General features: G+C 42.5%; 1 protein-coding gene across 2 annotated transcripts in view; it reads right to left on the reverse strand.

The window, feature by feature from the left end:
• The window catches only part of DIAPH2 (diaphanous related formin 2), an 840,428-nt gene that overhangs the window by 644,435 nt on the left and 176,475 nt on the right, over positions 1-19,518 (reverse strand). For both annotated transcript variants that reach the window (XM_059732728.1, XM_059732729.1), the window contains exons 15-18: positions 14,497-14,615; positions 12,194-12,258; positions 6,602-6,706; positions 2,147-2,455 (exon numbers count right to left, since the gene is read on the reverse strand). In XM_059732728.1, the coding sequence (XP_059588711.1) occupies positions 2,147-2,455; positions 6,602-6,706; positions 12,194-12,258; positions 14,497-14,615 (598 nt within the window). The remainder of the gene's footprint in view (positions 1-2,146; positions 2,456-6,601; positions 6,707-12,193; positions 12,259-14,496; positions 14,616-19,518) is intronic.

Genomic DNA, 19,518 nt, shown 5'->3' on the forward strand with positions numbered 1-19,518 from the left:
GACAGTGCTCCAGGCTGCATCTGGCCCCTGGGCTGGGGGTCGAGTGCCCCTGAAACAATACCTGATTTTAGAGGTGCATCGATACATCAAACTGATATTGGATCAGTACCAATAAAAATAAAATTGCCTGTATCAGAAATTGGTCCAATGAGGCCAATAATTTGGTTAATAAATGCTCATGTGTGTGCACAGCCACAGAGCAGCATGTAGGCCGCAAGAAATAGAGCCCAGCAGCATCTGGAGATTTGCACGCAATTGTTAAGTCTGGTGGGGTGGAAGGGGGGGGGGCAGATCAACCCCCCCCCTGCAGTGAGGGAGGGGGCAGGGACAGGTGCTGTCCAGCCGGGGCGAGGCGCAGGTCAGAGCCTCGGCTAATTTGGGGCGGGGGGGGGGGGGGGGAAGGCTCCCGCCACTGCTTGCACCTGGGAGAACACAGGGGGGATGTGTACCCCTGGATCTGCGCAGGGCGGGGTGAGCAGGCTGGAGCCAGAGCCAGGCTCAGGAAGGGGGCTATGAAGGAAGCTGCAGCCACCCCAAATTTCGCCGTAGCCCTGCTCCCAGAGACGCCACTACCGCGGCACCAGTGCATGTGTGGAGGCAGGGTGCTGAGCTAGGGTGAGCTGGGGCTGTACCAGGCATGCAGCAGCACTGCGAGTGGGGCTATGGCAAAATTTGCAGTGGCTGCAGCCCCCTCTGCAGCCCCTGCCCTGAGCCCAGCCCCCACCAAGAAGAGCTCGGGGCAGTCCTGGCTCCAGCCTGCCCACTTTCCCATGCGCAGATCAGGAGGCATATACCCACATGCCCTCCCAGGGTGCAAGCAGTGGCAGGAGCCACCCCCGGTTGATGAAACGCAGCTCCATCCCGCTCCTTGTCCTGGCTGGGCAGCGCCTGCCCCCTCCCTCACTGCAGGACGCATTGATCTGCCCTCCTCCACTCCCCTTCCACCACAACAGACTTACCAGCTGCACACAGCTGTATCAGAAATCAGATCCAAATAGGCCAATATGCCTCCTTAAAAATCGGCTATTGGTATCAACCCCCAAAACCTCTATTGGTGCACCCCTACTTGATTTTCCAGGTACAATTTTAAACCATTCCAGATTACTTTAAACCTGTTTAAGAGGATTGTAAGTCTGTCCACTTCAGGTTTACCTCAACTCTAAACCATTCTAAGTGTTATGTGTGTCCCTGCCCAAAAAGATTCTAGGGTTCATCCTTAGCCCCCGAAGTGATTATGATACACCTTAAGGAGTGGAAAAAGTAACTGGTGCCTCTCAACGTGGAAGGACACTATTAACATAGCTCTCTTTGCCTGATTTTCTTTTGTAGTACTCTAGTCCCATTCCTTCTTCTAGCAACCCACAGCTGTAGAACAAGTATTAGTTAGCTTGCATGTATCTGGTTTCTATCTTGCCCGAGATCCCCTTTCTACATTTTTCCACATCACTTGCAGGGTATCTCAATTTGAACTCTTCCATAGCTCCATCTACAATTCAGCCCAGAGTTCTCTTTCCTTATTCATACAAATTGTACGTATATAATTATATACATGCAACTAACTCTCCCTTTTCATTCCTGATTATTAAAAGTTAAGCTATTGAAATCACTAAGTTTTAAGCCTGCACATATTACTAAAATGTTAATTTTCAGAAGTCATTATTTCTCATCTTCGGATTGTTGAATTACCCTAATAATACCAATCAACTACACATGAACCTTTTAAAACATGCTAGTACATCAAAATGAGCCAAACTCCTGAGAATGAATGCTCATATCCAATCTCTGCAGAAATTAATGTATAATATGGATCCTTGATAAATGTTCAGCATTTCCCAGGTTTTGTTCATTAAGAAAAAATAATATTAATTTTAGGAGAATTACACTTTTACAACAATTATCTAATTTTATCATATATTTTTATAATTATAACTATATTATTTGAAAATAAACATTTAAAGAGTACTTCAGTGGAAAGGATGACAATAAGGTCTCCGGTTAAGGAAACAATGAATGGGATGATTTCTTGGATTATTAATAAGATCAAAGAAAATCACATCCTGTACCACTTTATCCTCTCAAAAGCCTTTGTGTGGAGGGGATGGGAGGGAATGGAAGGGGGGAAAAAAGCAGCAAAGTACTAAGATACCTTTGACCAGTTGATTCTCTTCATAGTTACTTCAGGCTTATACTTCTTCTTTTCCTTCATTCCATAAGGAAGCGATACTGGAAATCCTGGAGGAGGAGGTATGCCTCCGAGAAGTGGTGGTGGTGGTGGTCCACCTAACAGAGGTGGGGGTGGGGGTGGAGGTACACCCCCTCCAGGCAATGGAGGTGGAGGTGAGATTGCACCAGGTAATGGTGGTGGGGGGGGGGGAGGAGGGGGGGGTGGGATTCCTGCTGGAAGGGATGGTGGAGGAACCCCAACTGCTGACTGACTAGAATGAAGTCCAGGACCCTGAAATTTAAGAAAAAATAGACTTAATTTTGGGGGGGGGGGAAGGATTAACAGTATCTTGAACTAATCAGGCTATTTTTGCTTTAGATTCATCTCTGTTTCAAGCAACCATACGTATATTCTGCCATTTTCAAACAGGTACAAGGACTCCAAAAAAAAATAAAAAGAGTGCACAATATCTGCACCAGGTAATTTTTGCTTGTATATATTATCTGTGAAGTTTAAGCATTTCCCACGCATGTAATAAAGTTAATACATTCTCTTGCATCCATACCAATGCAATTCCTTCCAATATATATTCTCATTTCGTAAAACTCATAAGGTAACATAGCATTTTTACTATCATCTTGGCTATATAAATATTTGCTAGTCATTCTGATAATTTAGATACTCCAGCACACTAATCAAGATATGAACAGTTACCCTTTTTTTCTTGAGGAAGAAATGTTCCCTAGCTGGATAGTGTTAACAATATCTATAGTAAGTATTTCAAAGTCCCATTGAAAATTCCCAATTTAATTATTTAGCACTTTTAGGTTTTATTTTTCCTAGTTTGTGACTGAAAACAACTTGCCCTGAACCCTATGGCAAGCCAGTAGTAGCATCTTATAAGTCAGAAGAACACAGCTGCCTATAGTCCAGTATTATCAAACTTTTTTCTTTGCACAAATTACATTTCGATATACAGTAAAAATTCTGTTAATCAGCACCTTACAAGCCAGCATGTTCGATTAACCGGCATGCCGGCTTGTAAAGTAAAGTGAAACCAGAAGTGGCATAGCAGGCTGCGTGGGGCTCCCTTTCCCTGTCCGTCAGGGCTCGTGGGGCCTGCGGGAGGGTCAGCAATGTAGCGGGAGGGTCAGCAATGCCACAGGAGGGGTGGTGACACCCCGGACACGGTGGGAGAAGTGGCAGCCCGAACAGGCAAAAACACCTGTTTGGGCCTCTCAATTAACTGGCATATTTTGTTATCCAGCACCCCGCATTCCCCATGGGTGCTGGATAACAAGGCTTTTACTGTATTGATATTTTTCAAACAACTTTTTCATTCCAACCTATGCAGACGTTTCTTCCTACACTGATCTTAAACATTTATAATCCCAATAGCTAATAGTAACAACAGCTACAGATAAGCAAGAAAACTACTGCATGGAAATATTTTAGCAAATATTGATTCATCTAATTCAGTTTCGCAGCTGAACCTATGGAACCCATTATCACATGGCTCACAAATAACTAGTAAACACTACAAAACACAACCACCAACATTGAATTTCAGTTTGGAAATCTTTCATCAAGACTTAGGACCGGGCTTAATACTGGAATATTTCAATTTGTCAATTACTTAAAGATTTGTAGGGTTTTTTGTTTGTTCATTTGATTGTTTTAACAACTGTATTATTAAAAGAGATTTTGGACAAGCTTTCAGGCAAAAAGTACTCTTCAGACTATCCTACAAGCTGAAGTCACATGGCCTGGGCTTTTGATCCAAAGTTAAATGTACTTCTGTTCTATCTTACAGGAAAACTGCACGTATACCTTTTGTTAAACATTTTCAATATATTCTAACATCAAACGACTAAATGAACAGACATTTGGAACCAAGAATATAGGTCTATTAATGGAATACTCTCCATAAGTATTTTTTTTCAGGTGGGTATTCATAGAGCTGATAAAAGTAAGCTAATGAGTTAAAATGAATCATTATTATAGGCAGCCTGCCATATTTAAATATTCACTACTCCATGGAATCTTTCATAATAATTTAGCTACAGAGTAATAATCAGAGTGAAAATTTTGTTCCTGGGTCTGATTAATAATTTCACTTTTGCACAGCTGTAAGTCTGAAATTGGGTATACTAAAGCCTCCACCAACTCCAAGACAAAAGATTTAACATGATTGTCTGGTATGGGTTTGGAGAAAACTAATCTATATTTTAAATTTACCTAGGTCATTTTTTTATTAAAATTTTCCATTTTAATTCATTTATACCATTTCATTTTACATTAAATAATTTTGCTAAGATAGGCGTGGGCAAAATACGGCCCGCGGGCCGGATCCACCAAGCACTTCCCTCTGGCCTGCACAGCCCCTTCAAAACTCAAGTAATGGCAGCTGCCTCTCTAAAAGTCTCCAGCGGCACCAGCCGCCGGCTGCAGCACCTCAGGCTGTTTCCTTGGGTTCTGGTTCTGAGGCAACCAACCCTGACCTCAGCCTGCCCCACTTGGCCTCACCCCGCCCCTGGCTCAGGCCAGGTTTGTAGCTTGCGAGGGGCAAGGGGGGCTGGGCCAAAACCTGTGGCACCAGTGAGGGGAAACAGTGTCTAGGCTGGGTTCTGCTTTGCTGTACGGGACTGGAAAGGGCCCTGACCTGCAGGTAAGCCCAGGACAGCGGCTGCTGGGCAGGCTTTCCCCATGCTGTGCCGCTTGGGCCATGCAGGGTCGGCTGGGCCGGCACTAGGGAGGGGAAGCAGCAGCTGGGCCACAGCTCCGGTCCAGTCAGCACCAGGGAGGAGAGGTGGTGGCGGAGCTGTGTGCCACTCAGGACAGGATGAGCCCAGCCAAAGCAGCAGGGGCTCAGCTGTGTTTTCCCCCTACCTTCGCCGGTCAGTCCCGAGTGGCACACAGCTCCGCCCCGTTTCTGCTGGCCAGTGCAGACCCAGCCGGGCTTGCCCCATCCCCAACAGCACGTGGGAAGCTGGCTTCAGCCCCATGCTGCTCCAGATGGGACAGAGCTGGCCGGGTCTATACCAGCCAGAAAAGGTGGCATGCAGCTGAAGTCGCCTCTTCACGTGCTGCTGGGGATGAGAGGAGCCGCCAGGTCTGCACCGGCCAGCAGAAGCACATGGCTCCGCTGCTGCCACTCGGGACGGGATGAACCCGGCTGGGGCTGCAAGGGGTCAGCTGCACTTTCCCCCTGCCTCTGCCAATCAGTCCTGAGCAGCACACAGCTCCACCGCCGCTTCTGCTGGCTGGTGCAGACCCAGCCGGGCCTGTCCTATCTGGAGCAGCACGAGGCAGAAGTCGGCTTCCCACGTGCTGCTGGGGACGGGAGGAGCCCGGCTGGGTCAGCACCAGCCAGCAGAAGCGACGGCAGAGCCGTGTGCTGCTCGGGACTGACTGTCACAGGTAGGGGAAAAGTGCAGCTGAGCCCCTGCAGCTCCGGCCAGGTTCACCCCATCCCGAGCAGCACATGGCTCCGCTGCCGCTTCTGCTGGCCAGTGCAGAATAAGCATGTTTAAAAAAACAAGGTTCTAAGCAAAATCTACTGCAATAGAAACTATTCAGTGCATCTCTCAAAGGTTAGCTTGTCTTATATAGCTTGACTGTTTCAATTTTCTAATATAAAAGGTAGGTCAATTATTTGTAGCAGACAATTATCTATAGCAAAACTTCATATTATGTCTCCAGGAAGGGTACAATGGTGTAATCATACCCCCTTTCAACTGTGTTGCACACATACAGTAAATTTTCCACCACTAAAAGCTCTGGTCTTGGCTGCCAGTCAATGCCACCAATCACGCACTCTACCCCACCTACCTTTTCAAAATCTTAAATTGGCTGTTCTGTGTCCCATAGGAAACCTTGCTTATTGATTCCCAAAAAATAAAACCTGAGTCTCAGTCTGAGTTTTTACTCAATAGTTTTATAATAGACTATGTATAACTGATGACTATGAAATGTGGGCTTTTGGAAACACTGGAGAAAATATGTGCAAACAGTGCATTGTATCATACTATTTTAAGCCATGAAAACTGGTAACATGGATCATTTGGGAGAAAAAAGTTGCTACATCAAACTTTTCAGTTCGGGGGCTGGACTCGATGATCTTCTGAGGTCCCTTCCAGCCCTAATGTCTATGAAATAATGTCTATGAAATACCCTCATGATGATTTACACTCTATAAGCAAATTGGCTGTGCCATACTGAGCATACATTAACATTTGACAAAATAAGATATTATCTTCATTGCTATTTTGGAAGTTGTCCCCACATGTTTGCAAGTAATGCTCTGTTGTTAAAAATCAGATCAAGAGAAAATATGTAACAAAATTTAGGAATACCATGAAAAATTTTGGTAACATCATTTAGACTACAACAGTATTTTTCTTCTTTGGAACTCAATGAGATGCATTTTTTCATTACCTGAGTTCGTAGCTGCTGGATTTCTATCTCCAGTTCTTTTATTTTCTCCTCTCGTTTCTGAAGCTCAGTCTGTGCCTCTTGTCGAGCACTGAATTCTTCATCAAACTGCAATACCAGCACCATTACATTAGAGCACTGATTCACTTATGCCCACACTAAATACTGTAGTTCTAGGAAAGTTTTAAATCTATTGCATTGTATAGTAACAGAAGCACTTTTGGGCCATTACAATGATTGACCAATTGGCAACAACACGCAAGATACCTCTTCTGGCCATTTGGTATTCATATAGTGGTCACTGAAATCCAGCTATATCACAAATTGTTATTGTAAACCTGAAAACTTATACTCAGCAATTTTACTAAACAATTTATAAAGACTATTTGTACTATTTTAACTTTAGCAAAGTATTCCGAACTACTGTTAAAAATAAAGTATGCCCTTGGGGTCTCTGACTGCAAATACCTCGGTTTTAAACTAGTAAACTATTTTGCATTTGATGCAGTCTCCCTCCCCACTTTCTTAAGAAGTGGTCTAAAACCACAATAATGCTTTATATTCATATGTAACATAGGGATGCTAAAACTTGCACTATATTATCTAATCCTGCAAATATTAAGTTGTTACAAAGGGTATTTCCATGGTTATTTTAAATTACCTCAGTAAGTAAATAGAAGATAGTAAGAGTATGCTTTAATACCATTTCAAGTGTAGTAACTTCTGTAGGTAGCATAGTTTAATAGGAGGAGAGCTAAAGTCTTGTCTCTTAAAATTATAAAATTTATTTAAAAGTTCATTGTCAGGTAAATGGCATAGTGAAGCCATTTAAGTGTAAATTAGGTTTCTCAGGAGAAAAATCAAATAAGTTCCACATCCTAGAAGTTCATGAGTATGACTGAATAAAAAGAAGCAAGAAAAAAAATCTTCAGCATCTAATCAGACATAGTTGAGGGTTTGACATTAACTAGTCCTACCAATGTACTACCACACCCATTAAATTTGGCAGGAATAGCATGTAATATATTCTGAAGATGCAGGTCTGAAACTCATGATGTAGTATTTACTAAATTTACTGAAAGATGTGCCTCAAGCAGACATGATAAAGCCTGATTTGGAAGCCCAGTTTGATATACATCCCTTTTCTAAACCTAGTACTAAAATAATTTCTACTCTAATGCATGGGGGGAGGGGGTATTATTATTTTACTTTTCTCCACTTCAGCTTGTGTAAAAACATCAACTTTCCTAGAGAGGATTCCTTAAAGCTTTCTCCCCCCTTACATAAGAATATAAAATGTAATATCTGCGACAAATATCCCAAGATCTCATTTATAAATCATGCTAGAGGAAATTCTGTACACAGACAAGCATCCAAATAGTTATATTTCCTCCAGAGTTCAGGCATCTATAATGTTCTGATTTAAATGACATCTAGAAAAATATTAAGGGCAGAACTAAGTGAATAAAAATACCAGCACATCTCGCTGGAATTATGAAACTGATGTATTTCATGTTCCAAAAGAGACTTTTTTAGGGTAAAAGAGGATTCTTAGAAGAGATTAGCATTCAGACCATGGGTGTATGCTGTCTGTACTCAACATTGTGGAACAGCAGCCATTAAAATTTCAAGGCTAGATTATATATCCAGCACTTAGGCTTAAATAAATAAAAAAAGGGGAAACGCTACCAGACACATTCTAATTATCCAGTAACATACTAACTGAAAATTACTTTACTATTTTTGGTTTTGTACCATTTCTCTCTGCAAGGCTGTTCATAATATTTGACAAAGTAGACTGTAGCTACTAAAGATCATGCCTCACAGAAGACTGAAATGCTACAGCACCCTGCATTCTGTACAATTTGAGGTCAGTGCACAGAAAGAGTTTCTGAAAAATTCAGAAAGTACTCTGAAAATGCCATGTGCCTAACTTTGACATGTGGAATGTACCAACTTTGAGAAAGCAAAATGGCAAAAAAGGGATTTTTTATTTTTTTTAAATAAATGAATGGGAAATCAACTCAATAGATATTACTGACATATAAATCATTTCAACTCCTTTATTCCTAATAAAGAAATAAGGATATATATTTCAATAATATTTAGTAAAAGATTCCTTGTCAATTTTAGCAATATATGCCACCTATAAAGGTAAAAATGTAAATAATTCAAGATAGTAATATTTAGCATACAGACAGACATAACATTCTAAGAATGTCACTGATTGGGAACCAGTTCGGATGTGTTCCCACATATATTGCCAAGGCTTCTAAGTAGATCAGTCACATTTTAGGTAATGCAGTGCTGTCAAACTGCCACTAAGGGGTGATGATAGTGAATACCCAGACTAACATGTCTTTCAGCAATGTTTTTGGGCAGAATGCCAAAAATACCCACAGCCTCAACTTGTAAGATGTTGGCATGCCAGAGGTGGGACAGTAGGGGAGCTGCGAGGGGCCCAATACTTGTTGTGGCAGTGCAGCCCCAACCCCTTCCCAGCTTTCTGTTCTGAGGCATATGTGCCAAGCAAAATGCCTTCACATGCCACACACTGGCACCTGTGTCTGGGGCTGCCTACCCTTGGGCTAGTGCCCCAGCTCCCCATTATTCCCTAAGCAGGGGAGGAGGACAAAGATGATGACATCAGCTTCCCCCATGATGGCAATTACCTGATCCCCTTTCTTCCTAACACTGAGTTCAATAAAGAGCAAATCAATAAAACACATCCATCCAAACGCACTTTACCAAAATCTGTGTGGTGGTACACTGACTGGGAGCAAAAAAGTGTGAGTGGGTGGGAGGAAAGAGGGGGTTGCTTAGAACCCCGCTTCTGGGTGCTCTGGGACTGTCAGACTTTGTGTCTTCAAAAACATACTTTTCCCCAAACAACTCAATTTAGTTCAGTTCTTGACAAAATGTGCCAGGGTTCGGTGCATCACAGACTGATGTGGGGGTAAAGGGGTACCAGTTAGTTAAAGGGCATTACCTGGACACTTACTTCTCTCTTCATTGGTAGCTGGATGCTCCAGGGAGCACCCTAAGTTCTCTACTTTAACTGCCAATGAATGAAATTAACTAGTGCCTTCTACTGTTTAATAGTTACAGAGACGCTGGGCAGCAACCCAGGAACTCAGAAGTAGGGGTACCTTCTCTACACATCTGACCACCCTCCCCCCCCCAACAGCCCAAATCAGCCTGGAGTGACTTGGACTAGGTAAAATCCAGGTAACCCAGGCTGGGACAGCAGAGCTCTGGATGTGAGCCAGAGTAGCCACCTGCCATGCAGGAGTTGGGGGTCAGGAAGGGGGAGAAGATAAAGAGCAGTGACGTGTAGGATGCCCAGAGGACTAGCTAAACAACAGTCACTGAAAGCTTGCTGTTCACTTGTATGCCATGATGCTGGCAGCTTAAACAGCATTTAAAAATGTTTTAGTATTAGGTGTGTGCAAAACAGGCCATATTCAATTTGCATTAGGATTCAGCCCAAATCGGGGACAGTGATTCAATTCATTGATTCGGATCACTGTCCCAATTCAATTCAGCCGAATACAAAGATTCAGTGCTGATTCAGAGAATCAGCAATTCGGCCATACACACAGCTTTAAATGTTTTTTCTACATACCTCGAGATACCAGGCGCAGCTCGTGAATACTGCAATGGTCGGACGGATGAAGCATCTGACAGGAGCGTGGGGGGAGCCCCACGCACTTGGCAGCAAATCTGGCTCAGCGATCAGCCGCGGGGGAACCCCGAGTGCCCCCCCAGACCCAGGAGGCACCAACTGCCAAGCTGGGGAGACATTGGGGGGGGGGGCGTTCCCCAGCACACTCCCTGGCAGACCCAGAAGTGGACCAGAAGTGCCTCTGGTACACTTCTGGGTCTACTGTCACATGTGCCGAGGATCTCCCCCCCCCTCCCCCGTGTGCTCCTGTGGGATGCTCCATCTGTCCCATCTTCTCAGCATTCATGAGCCGCCTGGTACTTTGAGATATGTAGAAAAAAGATTTAAAGCGGTGTCTATGTCTGGATCGTTGAATCTTTCCGAATCGATTCGGAGGGTTCCAATTCAATTCAGCGAGATTAAAGGGTCTCCTAATTCGATTCAGATTCAGAGATTCGGCCACCGAATCGAATCAGCAAACAAAGCTTTGCACAGCCCTAGTAGTTATAGGGTTCTGAACTAGAACACCTTCACAGATATTTTCTTTCACAGACAAACGTAGGCATTTTGTTGTGATCGCAAAAGGTATGTACTGACTAGTAACAGAGTCAAGAATAAAAATGGGCTGAAATGTTCATCAATTTCCTGTTGAAACCAATTTAAAAGTTTAAACTGAACTTCTAAATTAAGCTTATATAAGCAGAACCTTGGAAAAAAGAATGTTTTATGGTTAGACACATCTTGTTCAGTTAATTAAACAGATATGTAAAAACTGACAAGAAAAGAACCCAACTTAGATTCATATGAAAGGTTTATGTCACAGAACGAATATCCTTATACTTTTACCATGAAAGACAAGAGGGAAAGAGGGAGGAATAAAGGTAGGGAGACTTCACAAGAGAAACAAGCCTGAAAGTTATATTGTTCCAAAGGAATTGAGAACACTGAAATTTGCAACAATAGTTAACTACCTCCTAGAATTTAGGGAACTTTCTTAGATACTGAAGAAGAAAACATAGAGGCAAACAAAGCTATATTTTAATCACTGCATGTGTTATTGTTTACTTGTGTGTACTTGGTAGCCGTGTTGGTTTGAGACAAGACAATATACAAAAAAACTAGAACTCTTGGTTCCAAAATGATACCTTTTATTAGACCAACTGGAAAATCGGAAGAAAATTGTCCTTTTCTGCAAGATTTTGGGATCTAAGTCCCTTTGTCAGGCTTTAGGGAAAGAATAGATGGTACAGGATGGTAAAAGTCCCCATAGGTAGGAAATAAACTTCATTTTTGCACAGAGGGAGTTGAAGATGGAAGGCTGTCCCTCTGGGTCCATGAGAGTGTCTTTGTAAGCTGCGCTGAGTAGCTCTTTGATGTGTAGATCAGATAGAATTCCTTCCCTGGAGGTGTCAGATGGCAAGCAGGGAGGTAAAAAAAAAAACAACAATTTTTCTTGTTGTTCTGCAATGAAGTTTAAAATCATTGATCCTGAAAGCTTGAAGAAAAGGACAATTTTCTTGCTATTTCCCAGTTTTGTCTAATAAAAGGTATTGTGGAACCAAGAAGTATAGTTTTTTTGTATGTCTTATTGTTTACTTGATACTTGTTCAAATAGTTGAACAACTAGGCCTTTAAATTCTATTTTCTGAATTAGTATAATACAAAGAGTTTAGGTAAACTACTGTTAATCTTCATGGTTGTAAATTTTCTTGTTACCTGCAAATAACTTAAGTCAACAACTAAAACCACAAGAGCTGATCTATAAATATCAACCCTTTCAATAGTATTACAAAGTATGAAGTAACGATGTCAAGTATTGAACATAATCAGAAATCAATTACTGTCATGTAAAGAAATAAGATAAAGCATTTTGATTAAGGTTCTTAGCATAGATTTCCATTTCTTTATAAATTAATGATATATAATCTTACCTTTTTAGAAAATTCTGCTGCCTTCTGTTCACTTTCTTCCACTTTTGCTTTATCTACACACACATCTAAAATAGACAAAATTACTGACACAGTTGATTAAGACAGGCAATGCTAAAAAATGGTAAACACACAAACATTTAGATATTTAAAGTTGCATTTAACTGTTTCAACTGCATATTTTTACTCTCCATTCCAGGTCTTACCAAAAAAAATTTCCACAAAAGGTTTCCTGAATACTGATAGCTTCCTTGTGTCTGTTAAGCAATTAGTTATTTTGAAAAGGTTTAGCTCTAAAGGGTGTCTTTACACGTGCTGTGGAAGGTGGGGGGGGGCAGTGTTTTAATTAAAGCACACGCACCATCTTGTGTATTCAGCGTACCTGAGAGGCTTTAACTAAAGCTTGTTGAATAAGCTTCAATTAAAAGTGCCCCTGCCACCATTTTGAAACACGAAATGTTTCAAATACACGAAATACATGAAAAGCCAAATACACGAAAAGCCGAGGCTGCTGGAGCGTGTAAATAAATCAGCATTCATTAGCAGCTCAATCAAGTCTGCTCCAATGTGTACTGATTAGCATATCGAAACAGGGTACAGGCATGTGTATAGGCACGCAAAGATTCTAGCTCCTCCTCAGCCAAGTGCATGCATATTACAGTAAGTTTAAGTTCTAATATTCTCTGATATCAAGTACACTATGCTTTGGTCTTTTTTTGTCCAGTCCTAGAAACACCAGATCACATGTGTAGCAACCTTTGTTTTTCCTTGATCTGGCATATTTTATTGGACTTGTAATCCAGATAAAAACCTTGCCTATCAAGTGTTTTTGCATAAGCATACGGATTTCTTCTGGGGATGGTGCTTCTGAAAGCCCCCTTTTACTTCTGAAAAAGAAAATGATGCTTTATTGTTTCAACTAAAGATGACCTTTCAAAGCATTAAAAAACAAATATGAAAAGGTTTAAGTCAGTAAAACCTTAGAGTAATATTACTGTACAGCAGTTTTGATCAGTATATGTTAGCCCGCTTTAGAAGTAAACACTGTTCTCCCAACTTTACAGGTAGGGAAACTGATGCATAGCCTAGTTAGTATCTTGCTTAAATCACTCAGCAAACGAGGGGCTAAGCTAAAATAAAAATGCAAGACATTTTAGTCCCATGTTTGCTTCACAGTATTATCAACATGGGGTGGTTGTTTTTTTTAAATGTGAATAACCTAAAAAGAACTCCTCCTATAAAAGGATTTCTAGAGTCTAAAACCTTAGCAATTTCCTTAAACTGCTCCTTGAGATAAACCTCAGAACTGTAAAAAATATCCTTAGATTTCTGCATAATCTTTCACTGCAAATCTAAAAGATAAATGTGACTTTTTAAATACACTAAGCTAAACAGAAAACACACACATTGCATTAGTTGGACTAAAAACCTATAAAGAGCTACAAAAGAAGAAAAGTCACTTGATTATTTTTCTGTAACATCCTTAACATTCATTTGTGTATACACCCTTGGTAAAAGGGAAAATACTTCACATTTGAGAGAAAGAGTCACAATTTAAACAGAACCCAAAAAGGAATCCAAAGTTAACCATTTATCTTCATCCCCTGTGTACACCTGCCACCTGAGTTACCACTTTTGTTCAGAAGGATTCAATTACTTCCTCCTCTTTGAATCAGATCACACATTTCCTATGTGTTTCTCACGTCCAGACAAGCAGCATGTGAACCCACACCCAACACCTGCTTAACTTGACATTAGACTTCCGTATACCTTTTCATTTTATTATAGCAAGTACAAAATAAATAAGTTTATTTACTAGCATATCCAGCTTAGAAACTTATTATCGGCGATAGACTCGACATTAACATATCTATCCATCCATCCATCCAACCAACCAATGATTTGATAATCTAAATTTTGGGTCTTGCAACTGCTAACTTACTTGTGCCAATTTCTTTGTCATGTTGTGAACTGCAGCAACTGAAGGCAGTCATGTAAGCAAAGTATATATAGAAAGGAACCAAATTAAGATCAACTGTACATCCTTAATTAGTGAACTACATCTATGGAGAGTTAAATTCTGCAACCTCTTTAAAAATACGATTAGAAACTTAAAAAATACGATTAAAAACTTAGCACAGGGCCCACAGAAATTGGAAAAAAAAAAGTGTTACAGGTTCCCAATACCACATAAGGAGGATTTTGCATGTCAAAAGCAGACATAAGCAAAGAATATCTTACAGACTGTAACAGAATATTTTAAGGAATAAAAGGCCAAGATGACAAATTATTTCACATTTACATACCAATAAGGTGAGTAAAATCTACATCCAATCTTCCTCTACATATAAAATCTGGGTCCATACCACTGCAGTGCAGTACGATTTGTGAAATGCATTCTTCAATTATTTTGTAGTACTGAGGTCTGATAATGGAATAATATGCATTAATGTATCTTACAATATAATAAAAACAATGTGTATAGTAACATGCAGCAGAAAAAAAGAGAGAGTAATAGCAACTAACAATACAGGGATTAAACAACTTCCAAGAGAAGAAATAAGCTAATCACACTTCTCTCCCCAGAGTGTCTTCTAATACCAGACATGACATTATCTTTTTAATTTTGAAAAATGAAGTGACAGAGCCCACGGTCCATCTTCCACACCATACCTCCTTTGTGACTTTTGAGCAAGTCCTACCATACACACAGGCACACTTTGATGGTATTCTGTAACTCTGTAAAACTGTTCAGTATTACTAACATGTCTAAGAATTAGTTGGCTAAAAATTAGCTAACAACTATCAAATGTAAAATAAAACTAAACAAAAAAAGAGGCAAAGGAGGCAATACACATCTGGGGTTAAACCCCCTTAAAAAAAATTTTTAAGTAGATTCCTAAAAGCAAGCCTATGATATTAAACTGTCAAGGTATTAAAGGCAAATATTCAGATGCCCAGAGACAAATGGGTAATTCCAAAAAGAGAATAGAGCTGTTTCTCGCCTCAGTCTACAGTAATGATCAGGGATCTGGGTTTGATCCATGGAAAACAGGAAAAAACTGTAGTTTGTCCTTTTAACTGAGAAAAATGTGAATTTCTCATTTTAATGCAAACACATGCATTTTAAACTTTTGCAGAGGTCTCTGCAGGCTGGCAGAGTTCCAGCCTGCAAGGAGCTGGGGGAACGGGAGCAGGGTAGTCAGGCAGGTGGATGCAGTGTGCCTGTGCACAGGTGTGCATGCACGTGTCCACCAGGCAGCTGGCAGAGCAGCTCCCACAGATAAGGCTGGTGGGAGAAAGGAGGACTGGGGTCCCTACAGAGTTGGGCAGGACAGGGCTAGGGCTCCTGGCCGGCAAGGCAGTGTGCGAGACTTGGGGCCTGGGGCCAGAATGCAGGGCTGCACAGCCCGGGCGGAGAGTGGGACAGGGCCACAGATGGCTCGTACACGTGACAAGTGGGGCTAGCTCCCCGCCAGCGCATATACGCCTGAAAGGAATGGGGGGAAACATGCCCCACAGATCTGTGCATGGGGTGAGGGCAGGTTCCCACTGCTGGCTTGGGCTTCCCACCCCACTGCCTTCCCCCTGGGGCCTCCACCACTAAGGAGGCAGGATCCAGTATGGAAGGCAGAGCAGGGCCAGGTGGGGAAATGCCTTGGGGCTGCAGCCCTGCCCCCTCGTGAGGCACCCCCTGTCCACCCAGCTACAGTAGGACCGTTGGCATGGAGCTGTGTCCCTCATTGCTGCCAGGCAGACCAGGGTACCTCGCCAAGGCAGCACCGGACTTCCAGTGACAAGGAGCTTCCCCACCCAGCCCCACTCTGCCCTCTGCACTGGGTCCCACATGCTGGGCCACAGAAGCCCCAGGGGCAGGGTAGCATGGCAGAGAGCCTGAGCCTGCAGCAGGCAGCCTGCACCCACCACTGCCTCCCACCCCAGGTTCCATTCTGGCCATGCCACCTGCAGGGGAGGGGGACCTTGGCTTCATATTCCACTTCGCAGCCAGGGCTCAGGTGCTACTGTGTGGAGCAGGGGCTGTGGACCCTGGCCCCATAGTCCTGGCACCTGGGGGCCCCTTCAGGCGGGACTGGGGGAGGGCAGGGGGCTGTAGGTGGTGCAGGGTGAGGCGTACCCACTCCACAATGTCTATTTCAACTTCAACATGTCCAATTCTATTACTTTTATAACAATGTATCAGGGCTGCTCAGCACCACAAAGCAGTATGGAGAGCACAGCCACAGCTGGACCCATGTCCTGGTGAACAAAAGGGGCAGGGGGAGCTCTGGTTTTCCATGATAAAAAACCCCAAATCAAACACCAAAATGTATAGGTATTTAGAATTTATTTTATTACACTGATTGAGGCACTGGTAAGCTTCCAAATTGCTTCAAAATGATAAATATATCAATAAAACATTGTGTTCGATACACACACACACACACACACACACACACACAGTGTGTCGAGGGGGGTGGGGTGTGTGTGGGGGGTGGCATTTCATTTTAATTGTGGATTTTGGGGAGTTTTTAAATAAGATAATCTGTGATTTTTTATCAGAAAATTTGCCATTTTTTAACTCCGAGTGACTTAGATTTTCTTTTGTTGAATTTAGTAAGTATAGAGTCATTATAAGAACATTGTTCAGGCATTCCAGGATGAAATCTGGAAGGCCAAAACACAGCTGGAGTTCCAACTAGCAAGGCTGTGAAGGGTAATAAGAAGAGTTTCTACAAGTATATCAGCAACAAGAGGAAGATCAAGGACAGTGTGGGCCCTTACTGAAGGGGAGAGGCAGCCTAGCAAGAGAGGATATGGAAAAGGCTAAATCACTCAATTTCTTTTTCACCTCAGCTCCCAGACAAGTGCACCTGACAGCACAGTTTGGGGAGGAGGTAAGCAGCCAACAGTGGTGAAAGAACTAGTTAGGGATTACTTAGAAAAGCTGGACGTACGCAAGTCCATGGGGCTGGATGGGATGCACCTGAAGGTGCTGAGGTACATCTGAAGTACTGTGTCCAGTTTTGGACCCTCCACCACAGAAAGGATGTGGATAAACTGGAGAGAGTCCAGCTGAGGGCAACAAAAATGGTTATGGGGCTAAGCACATGGCTTATCAGGGAAGGCTGAGGGGAAGTGGCAAGGAGACAGTCTTCTCTTATTTAATCTAGAGAAGAAAAGACTGAGAGGGGATTTAATAGCAGACTTCGACTATTTGAAGGGTGTGATTCCAATGAGTACAGAGCTAGACTAGTGGTCGATCGCAGAGCCACTTGCAGTCGATTTTAGGCTGGAGGGGTGGAGGGGACCGAACACAGACATGCATGCGTGTGTGCGCCCCCCCTTCTCCCCCCCAGCCCAGCAGGTTAGTCTGTGGGGGAGGGAAGAGGCGGGGGCCAGATCAAGGTCCCCACAGTGAGGGACAGAGTGGGACAGAGGCAGGAGCAGAGAGAAGGTCAGTGGGGCCCCAGCTAGGTGGGTGATGGGAGGATCAAGCCCAGGTGGCTTGTCTAGGGGCACAGGGGGATCCTGCTGCTGTACGCACCCTGGTGGAGGCCCCATGGGGCACGTGCCCCCCCCACCCCACCTGTGTGTGGTGGAGGCGGCTACTGCTGCGAACTGGGCTTCGCCCCCTGAGCCCCATTTGAATATGGGTCCTGTTGAGCATTTTCCTAGTTGTCTTGCTGGATGACAGTAAATCGCAGTTTCAGTCAATCGTGCTTTTTTCTTCCCCTCCCCCCCCACCCCCAAAAAAGGTATGAGCCTAAACAACTGAAAAATACGTCTATTACATTACCACTAGATTCATACAATACTCATTTGTATAGTGACTATCAAAGAGCTAGCCAAATATTATTTGAAATGAAATGTCAATCCACAATGCCTCTTTCTATTTCAACTTCAACATGTCCCATTCTATTACTTTTATAAAAAAGTTACTGCATGCCTTATATAGATTATGAAGGTATAATCTGAAAAATAGGGTATTGTCACAAACCCTACTATAGCCTGGGTGAAGAGGGGCTTCGTGGACATGTTTTCTTGAGTGTTTTAAGGATACAAAATGTGTCATCTCTACATATAGGTAGTGCTAAACTGTATTTAAGCTGTTCATGAATTGTGGTATTTAACGTGAATGTAATTTTGGTGTCTCTCTGTATTTTAACCAAGACACTTAAATTTCTCACATATTCACACTTGAAATAAGTAAATCAATAAAATTTAACACCTAACTTTAGCTGTTCATCCAGACCGGCCTTTCCAGACAACGACAAATTTACATTTAAAAAAAAAAACCACAAAAGAACGCCACCTGGAAGGACATTTCTCAAAGTGGGCAACCTAAAAGACAGTACATTTAGGATCAGTGATGTTCTGGATTAGCAATATCCATGTCTGAAGGTTGCAAATATTCTCATCTTCATTAAATCAGGAAATATTTCTGCTATATTACATGCATGCAGTTTTAGGGTGTGGGGGGGCAGAATATATACACATAGCATGGTCTTCCTGAAAATCTGATGGGTGACATGTAAATGGCCAGATAAGAAATTATACTTAAGCCTGGCCTCAAGAGAAAGTAGCCTGTAGTCTTCAGGTACAGGGGAGGCTGTAGGCCTTCAACCAGCCTGCTGAGTAAAGCAGACTAATAGGAGAAACTACAGGAGTCCCTGGCAGAAAGGTGAAGGACAGAAACTGCTTTCCAACCTGCTGAGCTGGGTAGAAACTGCATTTTGGATTTAAGATACAGGGTAACAACAGATTACTGCTGTGATCATTTCTTTTTGTTTGTTTATTCTTATATATCTGCCCTTATTCTCAACAGATGTTTACTGATTTCTTCTTCTTGTTCTTGGTTTAATAACAAATGCTTTTGTTATCTTTTTAACTCACTTATTGTCATTGTTAATGGGCCTCTTTTTGGAAAGGGGGAAATCCGTCTTTGCTGCGTACATGATCAGTCAAGAGTGTGGCAAGACCTGGGTGAGACAAATATATACAAGGCACCACAGGTCAGGGAGGTGACCTTTTGAGCATCTTGATCTTTTCTCAGTGGTCAGACAGCAGGGATGGGCTTGGGGCAGGCGGACAGTTGGAAAGTGAGAAAGCACCACAAGAGTATCTCATAAGCACACCTGGCTACATCCAAGGCCAGGGAATCACAGATACACAAGGCCAAGGTATCAATTATTTCAAATTATTATTCTGTAAAGTTTCAGTTTAATCAGCTATATATTAATAGGATTGTAAGGAAGTAAAACTCTCAACACAGCAGAATACAGAGATGATATACATCTTTGATTACACAGTACCTGTTTCATGTGTCA

The sequence above is a fragment of the Alligator mississippiensis genome, chromosome 8, assembly GCF_030867095.1.
Source record: "Alligator mississippiensis isolate rAllMis1 chromosome 8, rAllMis1, whole genome shotgun sequence".
Classification (NCBI taxonomy): Eukaryota; Metazoa; Chordata; order Crocodylia; family Alligatoridae; genus Alligator; species Alligator mississippiensis.